Raw genomic sequence first — 22,944 nt, 5'->3', positions numbered from 1 at the left:
GATTGAACATGAATTCTATGAGATTAAATTGTCAACGTGCGGCACGTGCCGACTGGACGTCAAAAAAAGAGTGCTGCTGCCATATATCACACCCACATCTCTTTTTACCACGCAGTGTTACTGAGTGACATCTCTCTTGCTCAGGCCGTCGTTTCTCTATTCCGCTAGCTGTATATTAACTTTATGCTCAGGCCTTTGTTTCTCTATTCCGTTATGTAAATTTAACTTTATGCTCGTATGACGGCGCGCGCCGAGAGGCCGAGTCAATGAATAAGGAAACAGATGGAAGTGACATAACTACGAAAAAGTGTGGCCGGCGCCATATTGCCAAGAACTAAACATGGCGGTCTATAGTGATGGAACACTCGGTTGATATTTGTCGAGGATATCGATAAACTAAGATGTTATAAGTGAGCGTCCTGTTATATTATATATTATATTGATATCAAAAATGATTGTTTTATATTCTATAAAAAAATCTCTATAATAAAAGTCTCTATGTATACATATACATATTTGCCTATTTTGTACATAGAGACAAAATAGGCAAATATGTTTTTTTTTTTGTATAGGAGCCTCCTTAATTTTAATAGAACTATTTAATTTATTTTAAGTTAATTAATTATTATTTATTATTTAAGTTGCCATTATTGATATCGGGCAAAAATTACCAAAAAATCGGACAAATACGAGTTGTACTCGCGCACAAAGGGTTTACAGTTTATTTTAATTTTACCATCAGTTATTATTATTATTAAAGTATGTATACAACTAAGTATTTTGTGAACATTTCAAGTGCCTACCTTTTGCCATTATTGATATCAAGCAAAAATAGCAAAAAAATCACGTTTATTTTGGGGCTTCCTTAAATATTTAATTTATTTTGTTTTAATTACATAAATCAAGCCATGTTATATTCTATTCTATCACAAATCTTATTTATTGTCTAATTATTAACTAAATTAGCACATACGAAGTCAAGCCATCGATCGGTAAAAAACAAAAAAATTAGTAAAAATATACTTAAACATACCGATCCAAGGACATTTTTTTTAAATTTCTTCTTTTTTTTGACGGACTATAAATTAATTTAAAAAAAAGCAAATTGGTCGAAATATTTGACTGATATATCGATAATTTTTTCGCGATATATCGAGACCGATATTGATATTCTTTTACCTCTGAGAACCGGAACATAAAATGGCGGACCGGCCACAGTATTTTGATTTGGTAGAGACCATAGAGTATCTCTAAATAGTATAAAAGAAAGTCGTTTTCCGCTGTCTGTATGTATGTGTGTATGTATGCTTAGATCTTTAAAACTACTCAACGGATTTTGATGCGGTTTTTTTTAATAGATTGAGTGTTTCAAGAGGAAGGTTTATATGTATAACATATGCATAATATGGTAGAGAAACACTGATAATTTTAGAGGTTTCTAATGTTATGTCGTAAATAAATTCATTTTTTTGCGTTTATATTGCAAACGCTGGCTAAACCCTACGAGATAGATCAAAATAATGTACTACAGTATTGTACACCTTAATAAGGTAAACAAAAAAGTCCGCGATGGTATATGTCTATTTCTTAGGGATAACTCACAATAGCCATTTTTGTTCTTTACTTTTTACGAAAAATAATGGCTTATTTACGAAGCGATTTTAACAAATTACAACATTAACCCTTATCCAAATAAACATGTTTGGAAGCTAAGACATTAAATGTAGATTATAATTGTCTTTTACACTATACAATTTCGATCAATACTTTAGAAGTTTTCAAACGTATAAACTTACGCGGAATCAAAAAATATGTCGCGCGGCGGCGGCCGAGGGACATAGCGGTTACGGCGGAACCGGCCGGGGGCTCTCATATGCTTCGGGCTTATGTTACTGTAGTAGATAGTGTATTTCGTCATTGTGTGGTTGTGCAGACGGTAACGCAGAGGAGCAACCACAGCGCTTTCTTTCAGATATTCATTGTTTCTGGTTCTTTGGTTTCTGAATTGTCGATAAAAATATATTTGACTTGGTTAGAAAAACGGACTTTTGTTTTTGCTTTGCGATTGGGTTATTTGTTGCTTTGTGGGTATTACTATACGATCATGTCTGGAAGACGTCGTCGTTCGAACATAGGTCGTAGTACAGTGAATGCCAAAAGATCACGTTCAGCAAGAGATGAAGAATCGTCAACGGAGCGTGAGACTCGCCTCAGCCAGAATAGTGATAGAAATCGGATACAGAGAGAAAGAGAATCGTCTGTAGAGCGTGAGGCTCGCCTCAGTCGGAAAAATGATAGAATTCGGATACAGAGAGAAAGAGAATCGTCTGTAGAGCATGAGGCTCGCCTCAGTCGGAAAAATGATAGAATTCGGATACAGAGAGAAAGAGAATCGTCTGTAGAGCGTGAGACTCGCCTCAGCCAGAATAGTGATAGAAATCGAATACAGAGAGAAAGAGAATCGTCTGTAGAGCGTGAGGCTCACCTCAGCCAGAATAGTGATAGAAATCGAATACAGAGAGAAAGAGAATCATCTGTAGAGCGTGAGGCTCGCCTCAGCCAGGATAGGGATAGGCATCGAATACAGAGAGCAAGAAAATCATCCGCACAGACACATAGCAACACCGAACAAAACGAACAACCAAACAGCCCCGAGAGAGTAACTAATTCATGGGTAAATAAAGAAAATTCTGCCATTTTATGCGAAACTTTTATCGTTTACGCAGCACAATAGGAAAAATCACCCGATTTTGAAACATTCTTCATTGGTGCTCCGCTTCTATTGGTCTTAGCGTGATAATATATTATAGGCTACATCCTACTAATATTATAAAGGCGAAAGTTTGTTTGGATGTATGGATGTGTGGATGTATGGATGTTTGTTACTCTTTCACGCAAAAACAACTGAACGGATTTTAATGAAACTTTACAATAATATAGCTTATACATCAGAATAACACATAGGCTACAATTTTAACCGACTTTCAAAATGGGGAGGTGTTATGTTCGTTTTCTTATATTCAACGATTACTCCGCCGTATGTTACCCGATTTTTATATTCACAAAAGTGGTGATCTGATGAAGGATCCATAAGTAATCGAGGGAACTCCTCAAAACTTATAGGGAAACGTGTGGTGACTTCGGTTTCGTGAGAAGTATTCTAAGCATATGCTACCAACAAGTAAGATTTTGCACCGAGATATACCTGGTATACCGTGGTTCGGAAGGTGCTGAGAGAACTCCTGATTCTTTATAGATACAAGTTTGGGAGTTTCGGCGTTGTTTTAAGAACAGGAACCATATGCTACTATGCAAATTACATTCATCATCATCATCATCACTACCATATTATACCATTTCATAGTCTTTTAGATCGAGACTCGAGTTTGTCAAGCGATAATTAAAAAAAATCTTTATTTTATTTCTAAAAATGGTTTGACGACCTCTGTGGCTCAGTGGTGAGCGCGTTGGTAGCTCAAGCCGGAGGTTGCGGGTTCAAATCCCGCCGACGGAACAAAAAGTTTTCAAAGTTCCTGGGTCATGGATGTGTATTAAATATGTGTATCATATAATAAAAATCTTAAATATATGTATAGTATAAAAGTATTAAATATATTTCCGTTGTCTGATACCTGTAACACAAGTCCATCAGGTACTTACCACGGGGCCAGACTGACGTGGTGTGAAGCGTCCATAGATAAAAAAAATCTATACCTACCTAATATAATAACATTGAAGAGTATGTTTGCTTGAACGCGTCAATCTCAGGAACTACAGGTCCGATTTAAAAACTTATCTCAGTGTTAGATTGATCATTTATCGAGTAATATTATATAATATATTATAACGCTAAGACTAATACGACCGAAGAAACTCAGGAAAATGCGGGAAAAACGGGGAAAATATTTTTTATGGGAAAATGTACGGTTTCTGTAAAATTCCTAATTTACGCGGGCGAAGCCGCGCGGGACATCTAGTATTATATAATATATTATCACGCTAAGACTAATACGACCGAAGAAACTCAGGAAAATGCGGGAAAAACGGGGAAAATATTTTTTATGGGAAAATGTACGGTTTCTGTAAAATTCCTAATTTACGCGGGCGAAGCCGCGCGGGACATCTAGTACATTATAGCAAGCTATAGAGTGCTTCTAACAAGGTATGAACTGTAAGCACGAGTGTGAACATATTTTCCTATAAGCGTCAAACGATGGCGAATGGAACATCACTAGACTTGCGTTATACGTTTGACAAGTATCTATAGAACTTCTGCTTACGATCGGCACAACGGGGAACGAGCGATGCGCGCGCTCTATAGCTTGCTAATGTATACTCTAAGGTAGAGACCATTATGCCGAGTCCACCCTATAAAAGTCAATGGGCCGAGCCTAGTGAAAACTGACAAGTTGACACTTGATAGGGCAGTGAAGGCCGCAGTTGCCAAACGAGACCGGTGACAGCAGCCGGCAGCCGGCCTCGCAGTTTACGTAGTGTGATTATATTCTCTTTGTACGTAGTACCTATATGACATTCTCTTTGCTCGCAGTTGTTATTGTTTACGAATTGCGAACGACGTGTACCGTATGTTTGGTCTCGATACTCTTCAAGAAATTGGTCAGAACCAGAAAACAAAAGGAATTGTGTACGAGTTGTAGGTACAGGTACTGTGGCAGCTAGCGCCTGGCGGCCGTATAATCTCGCTAACGATTTCAAGGTGAGCGACCCCGGAGGTTAGTGACCCTAAGTTCGCAATCTTATAAGCCCCCATGTATTTTGTCGATGCAAACAGCAAATTGCAAAATAAATGTTTTTTGTGATATTAAAATGGGGAAAGTGAAACAACTTGACGACGAAGGGTACCGGGTAGGTTATCCTTTTAGAAGTTAGTAAGTATAATTTATAGCTAGAGGTTTTAATTTATATAGTTAACTAGCTTTTGTTCGCTGCTTATCTTTACCCGTAGGTATATAAAACAGGTAAGTACTTAGTACCACCGCCGGGAGAAATCAAAAAGCACAATATAAAAGTTAAAATTGTTTTTAGGGTTCCGTAGTCAACAAGGAACCCTTAGTTTCGGTCTATCCGTCCGTCTGTCTGCCTGTCTGTCCACGGTTTTACTCAGAGACTGTAGGACCTACAAAGCTGTAATTCGGCATGAATGCACATATTAATGATGCCGACAAAATGGCAAGTAAATCTTAAAAAAAATTTTTTTTTTGATGTTCCTTATCGCGCGTTGCGCCTTGGGCTAAACTGAAAAAGTTGTTACGACACTTTTTTATTAGTACCTGCATGGTAGGGGCAGAGGGCGTTGATAGTATTCCCGTGCGTCAACTAGATAGCGTTTTTTGAGAATAAACAGCGACGCGTTGTTAGTATTCCTGGTTGTCAGTAGATGGCGTTTTTTTAATATTTTTTTGAGTACAAGTGTTTTGAACATAAGAAAAATTATCAAAAAACTTCTTGAAAAAAGCTTTTATTTAAACTCTAAAAATCTAAAAATAAAAAATAAATTTCTCCTTAAAATGTTTAACTATTAAATATTAATCTTTAAAACTACGCAACGGGTTTTGATGATTCTCTCAGTGTTAGATAGCCCATTTATCGAGGAAGGCTATAGGCTATATTTTATCACGTTTATTTAACATTGCTTGATGAAACTGGGTCGCCCCAATTTCACCAACGTCTGTTAGTGCTAACAGCTTGTTAAAATGTCAACCCAATTTCACCAACGACTGTTAAAGTTAACGCATGAACTAGTATCACGTTACCTCTTTCGTTTTCCTTATGAATGAAAGAGAAGACTTGACATTTTAACAAGCTGTTAGCACTAACAGACGGTGGTAAAATTGGGGCGACCCAGTTTCATCAAGCAATGTTAAATAAATAATGGCTTGTTAAATCAGTTAATGGCCTGTTAGAGCTATCGAGCGTTCCACCATGCCCTAATGTCGTGTTAAATCACCTAACACGGTGTTAAATTTAATTCCTGCTATGGAGGTCCGTTAAATATTTAACAGGCTGTTATATGAGTCAAAATAACAACGTAACAAATGTAAGCGATCAGTGATATTTTAATTTGGTCGCATTATCTACTATTATACTACTATGGAAGAAAGTGACACATTGCAGAAAACATGTCGTATTAATCTTGTACATTGCAATTTCGTCGCCTTATAACAAGAATGAACGAATTGATAGTTTTTCACTCGTTGTTCACTTAACATTGCATTTACTAATCCGCTGTTAAATTTTTACTGTGGGACATAAGTATTTTAAAAGTCTGTTTAATTTTCCAAGGTCCGTTAAGTAATGCCTTGTTAGGATTTAACAAACAGAGGTTGATGAAATTGGGTCTTAGGACTAATAGGAGCGAAGAAATAGAGGAAAATGTGGAAAAAACGGGGAAAATTATTTGAAAGGGCTAATATCAGGAACTACTGGTCCGATTTGAAAAATTCTTTCAGTGTTAGATAGCCCATTTATCAAGGAAGGCTATAGGCGATATTTTATCACGCTAATAGGAGAAGAATGTGGTAAAAACGGGGGAAATTATTTAAAAGGGCTTATCTCGCGAACTACTGGATCAATTTTTATGTTATTTGGCACAGATAAGAAGTAGACCACGTGAAGGATCATAGGCTATCGATTTTAATATTTTTTTCAGTGGCTACTGGCTATATATTTTATACCTGTGAGACGCCGGGACGGATCGCTATACTATACTCGGCGAAACATGGCGGTAGCGGTCATTGACTCCCTGTCAAAAACTTGTCATTTTCTATATAAACCGCAATTGGCAACGAAGTGTCAAATGTTCCTAGTCCATTGTCAATCGCGGTTTATATAGAAAATTACAAGTTTTTTGACAGGGAGTCAATGACCGCTTCGCCATGTTTCGCCGAGTATAGTATAGTTAAATTATATTTTACAGTAAATAGACCGTACGTATACATAGTGATGACACGCTGCGGTCAGCGGGGTATCGACCGACCGCGGCAACTCCACGCGGGCTGACGACTTCTTATCTATTTGCGATATGTTTGTTTACCTCCTGTTTTTTTATTAAAATTAATTTTATCTTCTGGTATTCGAAATGACTGCACACTAGTGCAGCGTTTTGAAGTATAATTCATCACTCGGTTGGCAGGCTGCGATCCGGGCAGACGGGACGGCGGACTCCTCTCACGTTTTAGTCACGAGTCGAGCGGCGAGCGCGAGCGGCGAGCGGCAGACATGCGGCTGATGATCCTGGAGGACGCGTCGGTGGTGGCGGACTGGGCCGCACGGTTCGTGCTGCAGCGCATCACGCAGTTCGCGCCCGGCCCCGGCCGCCGCTTCGTGCTGGGGCTGCCGACGGGCGGCACGCCGCTCGGCATGTACCGCCGCCTCATCGACTTCCACCGGGAGGGCCGCCTCTCCTTCAAATACGTCACCACCTTCAACATGGACGAGTACGTCGGTGAGTACGAGGTTCCCCCAATCCCCCCCCCCCCCCCCGGGCAGGTCCGTCGACCGAATTCGCTACACCGCCGCCCTCGATCTTTGCAGGTCTGCCGCGCGACCACCCGGAGTCGTACCACTACTACATGTGGAACGAGTTCTTCAAGCACGTGGACATCGATCCGGCGCACGCGCACGTGCTGAACGGCAACGCGCCCGACCTGGTGGCGGAGTGCGCGCGCTTCGAGCGGCTCATCGCGGAGGCGGGCGGCGTGCACCTGTTCATCGGTGGCATCGGGCCCGACGGCCACATCGCCTTCAACGAGCCCGGCTCCTCGCTCGTGTCGCGCACGCGCGTCAAGACGCTCGCCTACGACACGCTCGAGGCCAACAAGCGCTTCTTCGGCAACGACATCTCCAAGGTGCCGCGCCAAGCGCTCACCGTCGGCGTCGGCACCGTCATGGACGCCAAAGAGGTGAGCGCGCCCGCCGGGAGGGGGACGCCCCGCCGGGAGTCGCACCGACGCTAACGGAACGTTCAACTCGCAGGTGATGATCCTCATCACGGGCGCGCACAAGGCGCTGGCGCTGTCGCGCGCGGTGGAGGAGGGCGTCAACCACATGTGGACGGTGTCGGCCTTCCAGCAGCACCCGCAGGCGCTCTTCGTCGTCGACGAGGACGCCACGCTCGAGCTACGCGTCAAGACCGTCAAGTACTTCAAGGTAACGTCATTAACGTACGGCGGCCCTCGACGCGCGTCCGTCGCGGGTCGCGGCGGTGTTCGCGACCCCGGGACGCGGTTACTCGACTTCCTGCTTTATCTTAGATATATATACGCGTAGTAGGAAAAGTAGAAAGCCAATTACGAGTTCTTTTCTTCTTCGTCGATAGAATATTTACCTCGAGAACGCGAGCGGTCCCTCCACGGAGCTAACACAAATTTTTGGTTTTTCGCCAATAACTAAAAAACGATGCGTTGTAGCAAAAAGTATTATATGATGAAATTAAAGCTTATTAAATTCTCTATAAATTAGATTCTATATAGTTTTTCCTAATTCTCATCCATTTCGAACTACACGCTCAGGAAAAGTAAAAATTAAAAAAAAAGCTTTATTTTTAAATATTCCTTTCTATTTCTGTTTGAATAATAGCTTTATCGCTCGCATTTGCTAAGAACCTACCTAAGGTTCTTGCAAATGCGAGCTAGTACAGTCGTAAAAATGTTATTCGCTTTCATCGATGTGCACCTCGAAGGTGCCATTTTCCCACATTGACCTGTTAGTTGCTACCCGTAAAATAAATTTTTACCGTCGTAAAATATATTTTTACCTGGTGGGTACTGGGCGGGGAGTGGGGACAGCACACACAACTAATGGGAGGAGTCTATTGACTATTCGCATCTGTGCATCAGACAGGACATGAAAATCGGCGATGATGTAGCCGAAATTCGCCGCCGAAATCACAATAATTATTGACGACGTGTCTCTAACGATTGAGCTACTATGTACAGTTTACTAATTGTAATCTAAGAACGAACACGGCATATGTGTGATAATAATTCACTGTTTTTAGCGCGACAAGACTGTAGGAACTCGTACAGAATTTAGTTGGAAATTTTTGCGATGTGTTAATGCATGCGAAAAAGCATGTAAGTACTTAATTATCAATATATTATAGTTTTCCATATTATACATGTCGTAGGATTATTTGATAAATCAAATTATCGCGAAAATTCTAGGCATTTCGCGAAAACACGGATAATTAGATACCGTAATTATGATATTTTTAAATTTTTCTAAAAAAAGTTAAGTTTTTTGGGAAAACGCGAGTTGCCTTAGTAACATTACACATTCTTAACGCTGATTGTCTTGATATTTGCTTACTGGCCAACTCTTATTCTGATTGGTTACTATCTTTTCCTATACAGTGTCTTTGAGGTATTTACACCATGGAAATATAAAGGGTAAGATATGTTAATGCCTCTTCATTGGAACTTTACTTTTCTTGGGTCGCATATATCTATCCATCACATATCGCCTATATATCGCCAGATATATCGCCATCACAGAAAAGTTACTACACTCCACTCGGGCTAACTCGTGGTCTTATATTATGGAAAATGACAAGTTTTTGACAGGAAGTCAATGACCGCTAGCGACAAGTTAGCCCGAGTGGAGTATAGTCTTAATATAAATGCAACTACGATTACATTAAGTACCTCTTAATATATACCAATAAGTATAACAAGTAACACCCACAAACAAAACTTTTTATTTATGAATACAATACCGTGAGATCTCGCCAGTTTCGTGGGTTTTTTTGAAAAAAATCTCAATATTTGAATCAATTACGAAAAAAGTAATAAATATTATTATAAGTATTATAAGATTAACATTCATTTTCACGGATTTTTTCAATAGAATTTTATGCATCAACCATTGTTTGACATATCTGCCTATCATCATCTTCATATCTTTAACCCCTTACTGCATATGAAGCCATTTCTGGCTCTTCAGATTATACTGACAGGAATTTAACGGCTTTTATGAAGTTTAACCGTACAACATTGGACGTTCTGAAGATAAAACTCGGATTTGCTGTGAACTTTGTTGGTGAAATGCAATCTGGTGCTATAAACGCGTTTATACGTTTAGAACCGATTTAGTGTACACTAAGCGCTTTCTATTTTTAGGTGAAATCGCACCTAAATAAAATTACTTGAAATATCTTCTGCTCTTGTTTCTTCGGGTAATTAATCGCGAATTTCACCAATCACACTTAAAACTTCTCTAAACTAAGTTCTCATTGAACAATGAGCGCGTTTATATGGCTACGTAAATCTCGTTTTGTTTCAAATAGATTTACATTCTTCTTTTAATCGCGATCAATGAATCTGAGTTTACGTTACGTCACGCGATGATTTTTATCATCTTGGAGCCCTGTCACGTTGTTTTTTTAACAAAATAGCAAGAAACGATAAATAAGCTAACTAAACGCATCTGTGTTTTTCGATCTGTCATGACACTACACTGACAGGACTTAAATGTGTTTTATGAAGTTAAAACACGAATATTGGGCGTTCAAGATAAATATTATCATATAAATATAAAGATTTCACAGCAAATCCGATTTTTATTACGAGTTTAGTTTATGTTGGTGAAATGCAATTAAGTGTTTTAAACGTGTTTATACGTTTAGAACCGGTTTAGTGTGCGCTAAGTGCGTTCAATTTCTTTGGTGATATCGCACCTACTTGGACTTTATAACTTTATAACTTACTATATATATAACTTTTTTGTACTATATTCCGTTTTTTTATACGATTATAAAAAAACGGAATATAGTAAGTACAAAAAAGTTTCTAGGGAACATATTCGAGTCTAATATTAATATTTATTTTAAGAAATGTTGCAATTAAAGTAAAAAATTTAATGTGGTAAGGTAAAAGCACTAATGGTAGACTCGGAACTAATATTATGAATGAATGAATGAATGAATAATGATTTATTTGCAGCTATTACTTACTATTACACTAAGATACAATAAAAAATAACTTAAATTATGATAATATTAAAACATAATAATGTCAATAAAATTCCTAAACAAATCAGCCGCAAATTGGACCAAGCTCGGCAGTGTTGGCACACCTAGCAGGTATCCAACGCCGGTCTTCCGCTTGACCCATTCCGTGACCTCACAGCCGTCCCGACTTCCCAAGTCTCCATTATTTCAATAAAAAATAACAAAGAATCAGATAAACATGCAATTATCAATGATTAACATGCAATTATCACAATTAGATGACACTTATGACAAAAATACCATAAAAATAAGAATTAGTCTAATTTTTTCTCAACACTATAAATTTTATAAGCTTCTCAAGCTATCTGTTGACGTGAAAAAATATATTAGGGGCGCCTTCGGGAACAAAATTTACAATGGGATCATTTTTCGTAAAAAATGTGACCGCGTCAACACGCGCTCGTCAGTTTCTTAGCAAATAGTTAAGGAAGGCGAAATTTTGCACGTAGGTTTTGAATACATTTTTTTTTATTTTTTGTAATTTCTATTGATTTTATTGGATTAATGGTCATGTTGTTTACACTAATTAATGTTTACTTATTTATGATTTTTTATCCATTTTCCCTAACAATATAAAGGGTGCCTACTATTAGTTCTTGAAAATGTAAAAAACCTAATCATGTATTAGGACATGTAACTCATATCATCATTTTGCAATACATAAGTACTTACTAAAGTTATTTTGTAGTTTATTCTAATGCAAATATCATCAATATTCTCTGAAAATATAATTCTATTAACAAGCTAACAAATTAGAACTACTGTACCTAAAAATTGACATATTAGACCTTGTCTGATCTAAAAATAGATTGCTTTAGTTTTTTAGCAGTAAAAAGAAGAAAAAGGAGAGCTGAGAAAAGAAAGAAGAAAAAAGAAGAGGCAAGAGAAGCATGGAGACTAAAGAGTCAAAATAAATTTGCTAGGAAAAAATATATGAAAAATAAAAGGAAAGATAGTTTTAGCATGGAAGAAGAATGGATAGAATCTGGAGACAACGTGGATAATATTTCATATGCATGTAGTTACTATGATGAAGTAAATGAAATCTTTTGAAAAAACTGCAAATAAAGACCTAATAGTAGTGTTGTTTTGATCGCGGTAGCGAACGGTCGCGCACCGCTCAGCAACACACGTAGCAAATATTAATAAAATTAATTAATATTTCGCGAGTCGCGCGGCTCACAGCCGCTGCACTGACACCATGGCGCTCGTATCCAACGAACTGCTGGCGTTCGTACAACACGTCGTCAACACCATGGACGAAGATGGCATCGTGCAGCTGTGCAGGTCCACCTACACCAACGAGGAGATCTGCAAGGGCAGGCTAGTGCTGTACGAAGCGCTCGGCAAGACAGCGCAGATGACATCCCGGAGGAGAGACGGAAGCGAACGAAGCTTGCAGGACATCATCTCCCTGCTCAAGCAGACTAATCCTGCGGAATTGCCGGTGTTTGTGGCCAAGCAGCTCCACAAACTGCCGGCGGTATCAACGGACCACGTCAACGTCCCCAGCCTGCTCCAGAAGTTCAACATCATGAGGGCAGAGCTGGACGAGATGCGAGGTAGGTTGGAATCTACCATCAGTGAGTTACGTAGTGAATTATTACAATTAAAAAGTAATAATTCATTATGTAGGTCACCCGAGCATCCGATCGACTCGATAAATATGCGTCGCGGAGCTCAGCGTGACTCGCCGTTTTGCACATCAGCGAAATCGAGTGGGTCAGCAACAGCCGCCGCCGTCAGCTCGCCGTCCGCGTCACCGCGTGACGTCGACACGAAATTGAGGCCATCGACTCAAGCAAAAAATTATGCAAGAGTCGCTGCTTGCCCTGCACCGCCCCCGCGGGCAAAGGCGAGGGGTGCAAAGGAGGGCCGCAAGGCTGAAAATCTTCGACTCGACAGGGACGAGAGCAGGAGGTGCGACGAGGAGGGCTTCGTTCTGATGGAGAGGAGGAAGAAGAGGAAGCCCACCGTCCGCAACCACCGCGGCACCGCACCTTATGTGCCCGAGCTGCGCCTGCGGAGCGAGGTGCCCGCGACGCCGCTCTACGTGTCGCGCCTGCACTGGTCCATGACGGTCGAAGACGTCGTAAACTACATCCGCGAGAAGACCACCTACACCTTGAGGGTGGAGCGTCTGCACTCTCGCCACAAAGTGAATTTCAGTTCCTTTGTGGTGAGAGTGCCGACTCAAGTTTTATCCATCTTTGAGGTGGAGGAGTTCTGGCCCGCCGGTGTAGTTTACCGGAGGTTCCGGGGGAGGCTCCCGAACGAAGCGCGCATCACGTCGCCGAAAGAGACTTTACGTGATAAAGTGTAGTGTGATTGTGTGTGTGAATGTGTAAATAATATATACTAGGATAAAATTGTTCGGCGTGCATCTGTTGTCTGATTGCCATAACACAAGTTTTTACTTAGCATGGGATTAGACGACGTGATGTACGCTACCTAGCTTTTATACTATTGTATATTATTGTATGCTTAATAAAGAATTTTAATTTTGGATTTTTTTGAATAGGAAAAATGTTAAATGTAATGTAATGTTCTATGTCAACTGTTAGTTCATATTGGTGTCTACTATTAGTGATGTTCGTTTACTGTGATATCATCTATTAGTTGTTATGACTAAGTTTACAAAAAGACCAATAATTTATGTTTTAATTGATTTGTCAGTGAATAATCATAATAGTTTTATTTTGTAAGAGTTACTGAAGACATGAAAGAAGTTATCAATCCTTTATTTTAATAAATATATATTTTGCAACATTCAAATGTTCCATGTTTCCGTAAAGCGTCTGCCATTAGTGCTTTTACCTTACTTTTTAAAAAGTTGTAAAAATCGTAATTTTAAATGCTTTACCAAGTTTCGGTTTCGGCCGAAACTGAGAGTAAGGCCGAAAGTTCGGTTTCGGCTGAAAAATTAGTTTCGGTCGGACACTATTTACTACTATAATGACTATACTACTACTGGCTCTCCGGTTATAAAGTGAACTAACTGGCATGGCTGATGGGCGATGGGCGATGGCACACCGCACGGCATACTTACACTATCAAGTTTCACATGTTTCATTCATGGTGTAATGCGTTGCTCCGTTTAGTCATTGTTTTCTACTGATAACTGACTCATCGATCATCATATTAAAAAACACGATTGTCATACAATAATTCATTCTATTCAATATTCATTCAATAATAATCGGAATATCCCAAACACTCGCGTCAGATTGTGTATTTTTTAGCTAGCTAGTGGCTGATATTATGTGTAATTGTGTAGATATGTGGTCACCCTTGACTTGATAGAGAACAAAACACAAATACTTATATATTATTTTAATTACACAATTTTATAGCGCCTCCTAAAGACGGTGTGGAGTCGTTGTGTAGGTTTATTTCCCTATAAAGTGTACTGTGAAATTTGAACAGCATAAGAGCCAGTCCACACGGCGCGCTGCGTCGCGTCGTCGCAACGCACACATGACGGACAGCAGCGCCCGAGACGAAGCGGGAGTAGACTGCTTCGTAATAACGCTGCGATGACGCAGCGCCCGTGCGGTCGGATCTAAGACGTCAAACGGCAGCGCTGCGTCGACGCATCACGCAACGCGTGTGGACTCAGCGGGGCTAAAATGGTCGCTTTGAAGAATCATGATATGAATCATAATATGATTAATTTTTCTAAAATCACAAAATACAACTCTGCTTGCAATTCATTTCTGTATTTTTGTACTGATTTGACATTTGTCAGTTTGACAGTTTTGACAATTCATTTGCTGAATTGATTGAGAGGAATTGCTAAATGTGGCCATTTTAGCCCTGCTGGACTGGCTCTAAACGTCTTTACACACGCGCCGCTGCATATTCATCCTTGTACCCTTTTCACACGGCGCCGGCGAAAAACGCTGCCGCTACGGCGCCGTGTGTAAACACGCTAAGTCTCTATAATTATTAAAAGTGGACCACTTTGTTTCTTTTCTAACGTTTAGTTTATTAAAATATATACGTAATATATAAGATAGTCGCAAATAATAAAAGTATAATTAGTACCAATAGCTGCGAGGGCGCATGCGGATTGCGGGATACGAGCTAGAGCACGATGCACCTCAACATACCTCCTTGTATTGGTTGGACTATATAATACTCCTTATATCGTCATCGCGTTAAGGCGGGGATTAATCTCAATCAAAAACGATAACCTTGCATACAACCAAAGACCAAGCGTATACGCATCGCAATAAGATTCATTTTAGCTTAGCATAAAACTACAGGTTCTCGGGCGAATCTTCTCTATTTTTCATGTTTTTTTAAATATCTTTGGAAATAAATATTAAGAAACAAAATTGTTCGGTTAAAGAATTTTTAATATAGATTTACTAACAATTTATTCAAATAAAATGTACAATTATCCTAGTTAATACTTATATTTCGATGAAATAGAGTTTTTTCGGAGGTAAGTTTGTAAATTAATTACAGCCAAAGTATTACGTTTTATTAAAATGTTTATGGTTTAAGGTATTTGGAATATTGTGCTTTATATCTCATATTTTTTAACACTTCGTTGTTATATTGGAACTAGGTAAACCGGGAGTCACGGAATAACAAATTGGGGTTTATCCTCGCCTTAACCCATCCGAGGTAACGACAAACGTGTAACGACTAACGAGAGAGGCGAAGTCGGGATAGTGAATGACGGTGCGTTGTGGTGTGGGCAGGCGCTGAGCGACGAGCACGAGAAGTTGATCGCGGCGGTGCCGGTCGCGCAGCAGGCCGTCATACACTAGCGCCGCGCCCCCCGCCCCGCCCCGCCCCGCCCAGCGCGCTACACCACAGTGCACACGACACACGCAGCGGGTACACACTTTATATAAACTACACCGACACCGGCCGGTCTTTTGTAAAATGAAATGAAAACCACTTAGATGAATGATTGGTCTCGCGCTCGCGCTACGACTAGATACCGTCGGAGTACTTGCGGCAATAAATAATACGCCTCATCGGGCGTAACCGCGCCAGTCGCGCCGCAAGCTTCGGGTGAGGTAGATGTGTCGATAATTTTCGAAATTTTAAGAGGATACACCAGGGGCTAGAGAAATGAAAAAAAGCACGTGTAATATCTATAGCTGTCTCCCTTACCTCAAGCCTATACCGCAGAACGCGATAGAGACAACTGCAGAAAATCCAGAAAATCAACGATTCGTTCTCCCCTGATTCCTTCTCCAAAACTTAAGCGATTTAAGTACTTTTTTCATTAAAGATTTAAAAAAAGCTTGAGCTGTGTTCCTATGTTTTGCTTTTTTTGTATAATCTAGCCAAATCTGTTTTCTGGACGTTTGAACACAGCGGAAAATCTGGCTATTTTTTTGGGTTTTAGAACGTTCATATCTTAATTAATAATTAAATTATGAAAAAAAAGAAAACATAGGGACATCGTATTAGTGGCCGTAGATATTCAGGAAAAAAATTATAACTCTACTAGCATTATCCAGGGAGGAAACAGGGGACAACGTTTGTATGGAAAAAAGGGCGGTGTGGACTCCTCTTAAGTTACGTCCGTAGCAAAATGCCAATTTGCGTAGTGGGACTATGCAATAATAACACTACAAGAAACAAGAAAGGTACTGGCATCACATACCATCAGTAAATATTATATAAATCGTCATATACACAGAAAAATAATATAAACCTGAAAATTCGGATCGGAGTACCGCTTGATGTTCAGTGTTGCCAATCACCATAAACTAAAAATTCCCAAATTTTTCTGAGATTGTGATTTCTATTTATTTATTTATTATATCTTATTTTTATATATATATATATATATATATATATATATATATATATATATATATATATATATATATATATATATATATATATATATATATATATATATATATATTTATATACATAGTGGATGAGTGGACGAGCGAATTAAAATCCCGCCAACGGAACAAAAAGTTTTCAAAGTTCCTGGGTCATGAATGTGTATTAATAAATATGAATTATGAGTATCATATTATAATAAAAATCTTAAATACTTACTGTTTACATTTTATGTAAGTACACAATACAGTAACAAATGAGAAAACGAATTTAACATTTGATTTTTTATGACTCATTCTTAACTTTCGTTAAACTTCCTACCATTGTTTTTGTATTGTTTTCTCATCAATATTGTACCCATTATATTTCGTTGACCTAAACAACGTTGTTATTTTATCGCATTATTTTCGAATGGACTTTATTCCAATGGTAAAGTTTATCTGGTGATTGAAAAATCAGCACTTACTATACAATAATAATAAATTACAAGACCACAGCAACTAATTTTTCCCCATTGATTGGGCACCAGTTTTTTACACACACTACAATATTGAGGCGCATTCGGGAATCTGTGTTTTCTATACAGCGCGGTATCTAGTCGAGCGCACGCGCGAGACCAATCATTTATCTAAGGAAAACCATAATAATTTAATAGGTTGGGGAAAAAGTCTTTTCGCATTAAAGTATGTACTGTATAAACTTGTCATAAAATCTCTTGGGCTATACCAATTAAGTATTGTATCTGGCTGATTTTGGTATCATTAAAAAGTTTTAATTTTACAGAAGACAATTCCAAATTTAAATTAGGTACGGTAAGTAAATGTGAGATGTTCATTTGTTTTTCTTATTGTTAAAATGAGTGATTCCAATGAAGAAATTCGATACATTTTAAAATTTTATCACAAAGAAAGTAAAAATGCAACACAAGCCGCGAAAAAATTTGTGAGATGTTTGTGGACCTAATGCAGTATCTGTGAGAGTAGCACAAATTTGGTTTAAGCGTTTTCAATCCGGCTAGATATCAAAGATGCACGTCGATCTGGTCGCCCTGTTACGGACAAAACTGATGCCATTTTTGAAAAAGTGAAGCAAGATCGGCATATTAGTAGTTACGATGTAGCTGAAGAACTGGGGATTGACCACAAAACGGTTTTGGCGCATTTGAAAAAAGCTCTGTAAGTACAAAAGCTCGTTATTTGGGTGCCTCATGAGCTCACTGAAAGAAACCTAATAAAAAACTCAAACTCAATTTTTTTTTATTCAGAATAAAGGTGAATGCCCAAAAATACCTATAGTCGATTAAAATAATGTATATGCAGCAAAGTAGACCATTAATAGCATATTGTAAATATGTAACTCATTTTATTCAAAACTATAACCAAAACGGATAATTTGAAAAAAATAATCTGAGATTTTGAGACAGCCAGCGCTTTGAATCAACTATGTAGTGTCTTCCTTTGTTTAAATTGTGTTTTCCTCGTTAAAACGACGGTGACACGTATAAGAATATACTATTTAGAGAAAATAAAGTCAAAACCGGCCAAGTGCGTGTCGGGCCACGCGCAATATAAGGTTCCGTAGTAGTTAGTACCGTTAGTTTTTGATATTTTTTGAATGGTCAATGAATGTACATATTTTATAACATGTTATACATTACTAACAACATCATCTCAGTTACGTCTTTAAAGGAATTAAAATTATAAGTTTCTTTAATACTTCTCCGAATAGTTACATTTTTTATTTGATCGACTATTACTCTATAACTTACGAAGTATTCTTAGCCGTGATAGTTTTTCTTTTAAATTCAGCATATTTCCTACTCCCATGAATATTTTTCCAGAAGCAACCATTTAGCTGGTAGAAGGGGGGATACTGCGGGACTTTTTTTTCCACTTTAAAACTTCATATTTCACATCTCTAAATCGGAAAATGATAATATGTTATCCTTACTCATAATATTTTTAATAAGAAACATATCCAACGACACCTCACACGGTGGGGTGGACGCGAAAAAAAATTCATCCCCGCTAAAATATGTGTAGGGGAGGTACTTTCCTTAAACATTTTTTAAAGATCTTATATACCATTTTGTCGGCATCATTAATATTTAGCCATTTATAAATAATATTTATATAATATTTAGGCATTTATGCCGAATTACAGCTTTGTAGGTCCTATAGTCTCTGATCAAAACCGCGGACAGACAGACAGACAGACGGGCGGGCGGACAGACCGAAACTATAAGAGTTCCTTGTTGACTACGAAACCCTAAAAAGAGATATCTTATATTTATTTTATGAGTAAACTAAATCACACGTGACTTTTCACTGTATTCTGTACCGGTTGTAACACGGGGAGTGCTCTGAGGAATTGTTGGGAATCATACCTCCTGCAACTTCGCACTCGTTCCACGCAAAAAATATACCATCTTCATCACTTTGATGAGTGCCAGTCTTCCGCCGTACGTTTTTCGGAAGAAAGCGTATTCCCTCTTAAACGCACCTGTAGCTCTACTAATGTTGCGAGTGTCCATGAGCGACGGTAATTGCTTTCTATCAGGTGCCCGTTTGCTCGTTTGCAATTTTATTTTCGAAAAGTCGAAGATAGTTAACTGATATCATGTAATAATCGTTAAAATACATTGTACATATTATACCATTTCTATACCAAACTGACATTCTATACTTTCAGATATAAAAGTGATAAATATTTTAATATTAAATACATGAATATAAGAATCAGTAGACAAATATAAATGTGTTTTTACTACGTACTAATCGTCACAATATCGTTTGTAGCATCATGCCGCCCTAAATATCATAGATTCCTATAAGAAAAGTCAATTGGTTACGATCGTTTTTAAAGTACTTGGTGATTGTTTAGTCCAAAAAGGACATTGTATTTGGGATACCGTAGATGTAGTCTACTATGTATAACTACCCATATAAATGGTTTGAATCGATTACGGGTTTTTGGTCCATACATTTTTGGGCATTCACCTTTTTGCAAATGTTCTCTGAACGTTGGGTCTACAACTCTACACTGGTGCCTACCACCGGTACTCATATTTTGTGATTATTTATTACGACGTAATGAAACCAAACCATTTTTGAAGAAGCTAATAATAATAAATGGAATAGGTACGTACGACAAGAACGTGCGAAAAAAATCGTGGTCAAAGGCCGGTCAGGCTTCACAGACTGTGGCGAAACCCGGGTTAACTCACAACAAGGTGATGCTGTGTGTGTGTGATGGGATTAGAAGGGCATTATTCATTATGAGTTACCGCCAGGCAGGACCATCGATTCTGAACTGTACTGCGAGCAACTGATGAGACTAAACCAAGAAGTTGAGAGAAAGCGTCCGGAATTAATCAACAGAAGGGATGTGGTTTTTCACCATGATAACGCTAGAACTCACACATCTTTAGCCACTCAGCAAAAATGACGGGAGTTTGGCTGGGAGGTGTTAATACATCCGCCGTATAGTCCTGACCTTGCATCTTCAGATTTCCATCTGTATCGGTCGCTGCACAATTCCATAGGCAGTGTCAGGTTGACATCACAAGAGGACTGCCAAAACCACTTATCGCAGTTTTTTCATCAAAAGCGCCAAAATTTTTATAGCAATGATCTCATGTCTCCCACCAACAAGATGGCAAAAAGTTATCGAACAAAAGGGCACATAATTATATACTTTAGTGTAATTGTAAATAAACTTTATAAAAAAACCTTTTGCATTTTTATATAAAATTCGAAGAAACTTTTCCCCCGACCAAGGACAAGGACGTTGAAATAATAGCCGGACGGATCGCCATTAAGAAAAAAGTGAAGCACTCTTAATAAGCCGAGGCGATCATACGTACACATCTTACACATACACTCGCACTGCATGCACTGTAATATGCCGATCGTACCGTCATTACGCAATTAGACTGCATCGCGGTGTAACGTCTTTGTAATTCATAAATAAAAATAAATATGCCATCTTGTGTTGTAAAATGGTGCAAGAACAATACAGGTTGTATTATACAACCTTACACAAAAAACATCAAGGAATAACCTTTCATAGGTAAGATAACATATTTTTAAAGTATTTTGATAAAGTAATGTAAATATTAATTCAATTGCTTGGAACTCAAAACATCAACTTCAACAGGTCAGTAGTGTCCATAACAAAGTGGGGAAATTTTCCCCAAACCGGAGAAAATTTTAAATTATTTTGAAATAATTAATTAATTAATTTTATTGTCTTTTATTAGTGTCATGTAAGTATTTGGCATACTATTGACCAGTAATTAGGCAAGAATACAATAATAGGGGTGTAGACAGTAAACGAAATCTAATACAAATTACTGTCTTTTTTGAGAGTTTGTATTATAGAATTACCGAAAATGGACTTTTATATTATAAAGTTAAAAGAAGCGGGAAATTTTAAAACGAAATTTAATAAGTGGTTTTTTAAATGAAATAAGAGTGTATTTATTTTTTATACATATTTTAGGTGTAACAAAATATGTACATCTGTTGTATTAATTTATTAATTTACAAAAGTGGATATAATTGTTGTCTTGGATTTCCTTAAGCTAATGAAACTTGGAAAAATGACTGGATAGATGTTATCAGACATTGTAGAGGAAAAAGTAATTGGAAACCAACAAAATCCAGTGTCGTATCACGTATGCAGCATTCATTTTGATAGTAATTATTTGTACAGCACTGAGACGGGGCGGGGAGGAGTGTTATAAATTTCACTTGTGTCAATAAAAATATTAATTACCAGTTGTATCACTTTTTTTCATTTCAAAACCATATTTATTATTTACCTCATCAACCGTGTTGCTGCATAATAAAATAATTCACACTCGACAAGGCTTTAAATGAACGTGGTGAAAAAAGGAACTAACGCTGCCAATATACAAAAACGACATTTTTGACAGTTCTCCTTTACCAGCAGCGCCCCCGCCCACATTCATTTAAAGCCTTGTCAGTTGTCGCACTTTATTATGTTGTTACAGAATTAGAGGAAGTATTATTAACATGTCGAGTATTTATAGCTTTTAACAGAAGACATTTTGACCCGTGTAACAACTTCGTCAAATTAATTCTGGAATATAATAGTGAAAACGGCGCCATTGTTATGCTTCACTTTTTTCTTGATGGCGATCCGTCCGGCTATTATTTCAACATCCTTGCCCCCCTAATATCTCGAGCTGGTCCCCCGACCTAATATCTCGAGCCCGAGGCAGTCTCGGGTCAGCTCCTCCTAGTCCTATCTAAATAACATTATTGTTACAAACTACAATTAATTCAAACTCCACCAAATTAATAAACCGGTGTATGTCTTTAATAAATCTTCGAGTGAGTGACTAAAATCAAAATAAATCTGAAAGTAGAATACGTTCACGGTACAGTTGACTCGAGGTTCGTTATACAGAGAACGTTTTTCTGCGTTGTGGCTAGTGTAGACTGTAGGTATATTATGAGCCATGCCCGGTTGCTCGTATAAGTTAATGGTGTGCGTCGTGTTTCAGAGTCTGATGACTGAGCACAACAAACTCATCGCCGACACGTGACGGGCGCCCGCGGACACGCCCCCAACGACCTGCTGCCGCTGCCCTCTTACATTACGACCTAGTACACTTACACTAGGCCTACATAGCCTGATTTAAATAAATAAATAATAATGAAATTACATACTACTATATATAAGAAAATATTTTAAATATCTATATCATTTGTTAAATCATGAATATTTTTGTATATTTTGAAATAAATAAATTAATATTACGTCGGTAGTTTTATTTATATCTTAATACATACATATTACTTTTAAAGTTTGAAACAGCCCAAAAAGCTGTAAGGGGGATATTAGATTATCATATATATTGGATCCGAGATCATTGAGACAATGATATTGGATAATGTAATATAGAAATATGATTCATTTCTTCCTTGATATGATTAAGTTGATCATAGATTTTTGACATTTGCTGAGAGATTGGATCCAATACGGTCATAGAAATAGGTGTTGCCAGTTATTTAATATAAAAAAGAGTTTTTAATTTCTTGTTCGAGAATATATTTCAAATA

At 38.1% G+C, this 22,944-nt stretch overlaps 1 protein-coding gene across 2 annotated transcripts; it reads left to right on the top strand.

The window, feature by feature from the left end:
- Window positions 1-4,442: 4,442 nt before the first annotated feature.
- On the top strand, window positions 4,443-22,536 carry LOC121726211 (glucosamine-6-phosphate isomerase). 2 transcript variants are annotated; one of them, XM_042113448.1, is made up of 6 exons: window positions 4,443-4,717; window positions 7,154-7,465; window positions 7,555-7,922; window positions 7,996-8,169; window positions 15,742-15,880; window positions 22,386-22,439. In XM_042113448.1, exons 2-5 carry the CDS (start codon window positions 7,240-7,242, stop codon window positions 15,808-15,810), a joined length of 837 nt encoding a protein of 278 aa, XP_041969382.1. In that variant the 5' UTR covers window positions 4,443-4,717; window positions 7,154-7,239; the 3' UTR covers window positions 15,811-15,880; window positions 22,386-22,439. The 2 variants fall into 2 exon arrangements, with proteins under 2 accessions (XP_041969382.1, XP_041969383.1); XM_042113449.1 differs by lacking the exon at window positions 15,742-15,880 and having other exon boundaries at window positions 22,386-22,536.
- The last annotated feature ends 408 nt before the right edge of the window (window positions 22,537-22,944 follow it).

The sequence above is a fragment of the Aricia agestis genome, chromosome 4 (genome assembly GCF_905147365.1).
Source record: "Aricia agestis chromosome 4, ilAriAges1.1, whole genome shotgun sequence".
Taxonomy (NCBI): Eukaryota; Metazoa; Arthropoda; class Insecta; order Lepidoptera; family Lycaenidae; genus Aricia; species Aricia agestis.
The sequence above is the reverse complement of the archived record's forward strand: the minus strand, read 5'-3'. Positions and strand labels throughout refer to the sequence as shown.

What these genes read in the sequence shown, in the direction of transcription:
- LOC121726211 (XM_042113448.1), top strand. Translation starts at nt 7,240, where the DNA reads ATGCGGCTGATGATCCTGGAGGACGCGTCGGTGGTGGCGGACTGGGCC. An exon ending in CCGTCATGGACGCCAAAGAG is followed by an intron (nt 7,923 to 7,995) that starts GTGAGCGCGCCC and finishes TTCAACTCGCAG; the next exon opens with GTGATGATCCTCATCACGGG. An exon ending in AGACCGTCAAGTACTTCAAG is followed by an intron (nt 8,170 to 15,741) that starts GTAACGTCATTA and finishes TGGTGTGGGCAG; the next exon opens with GCGCTGAGCGACGAGCACGA.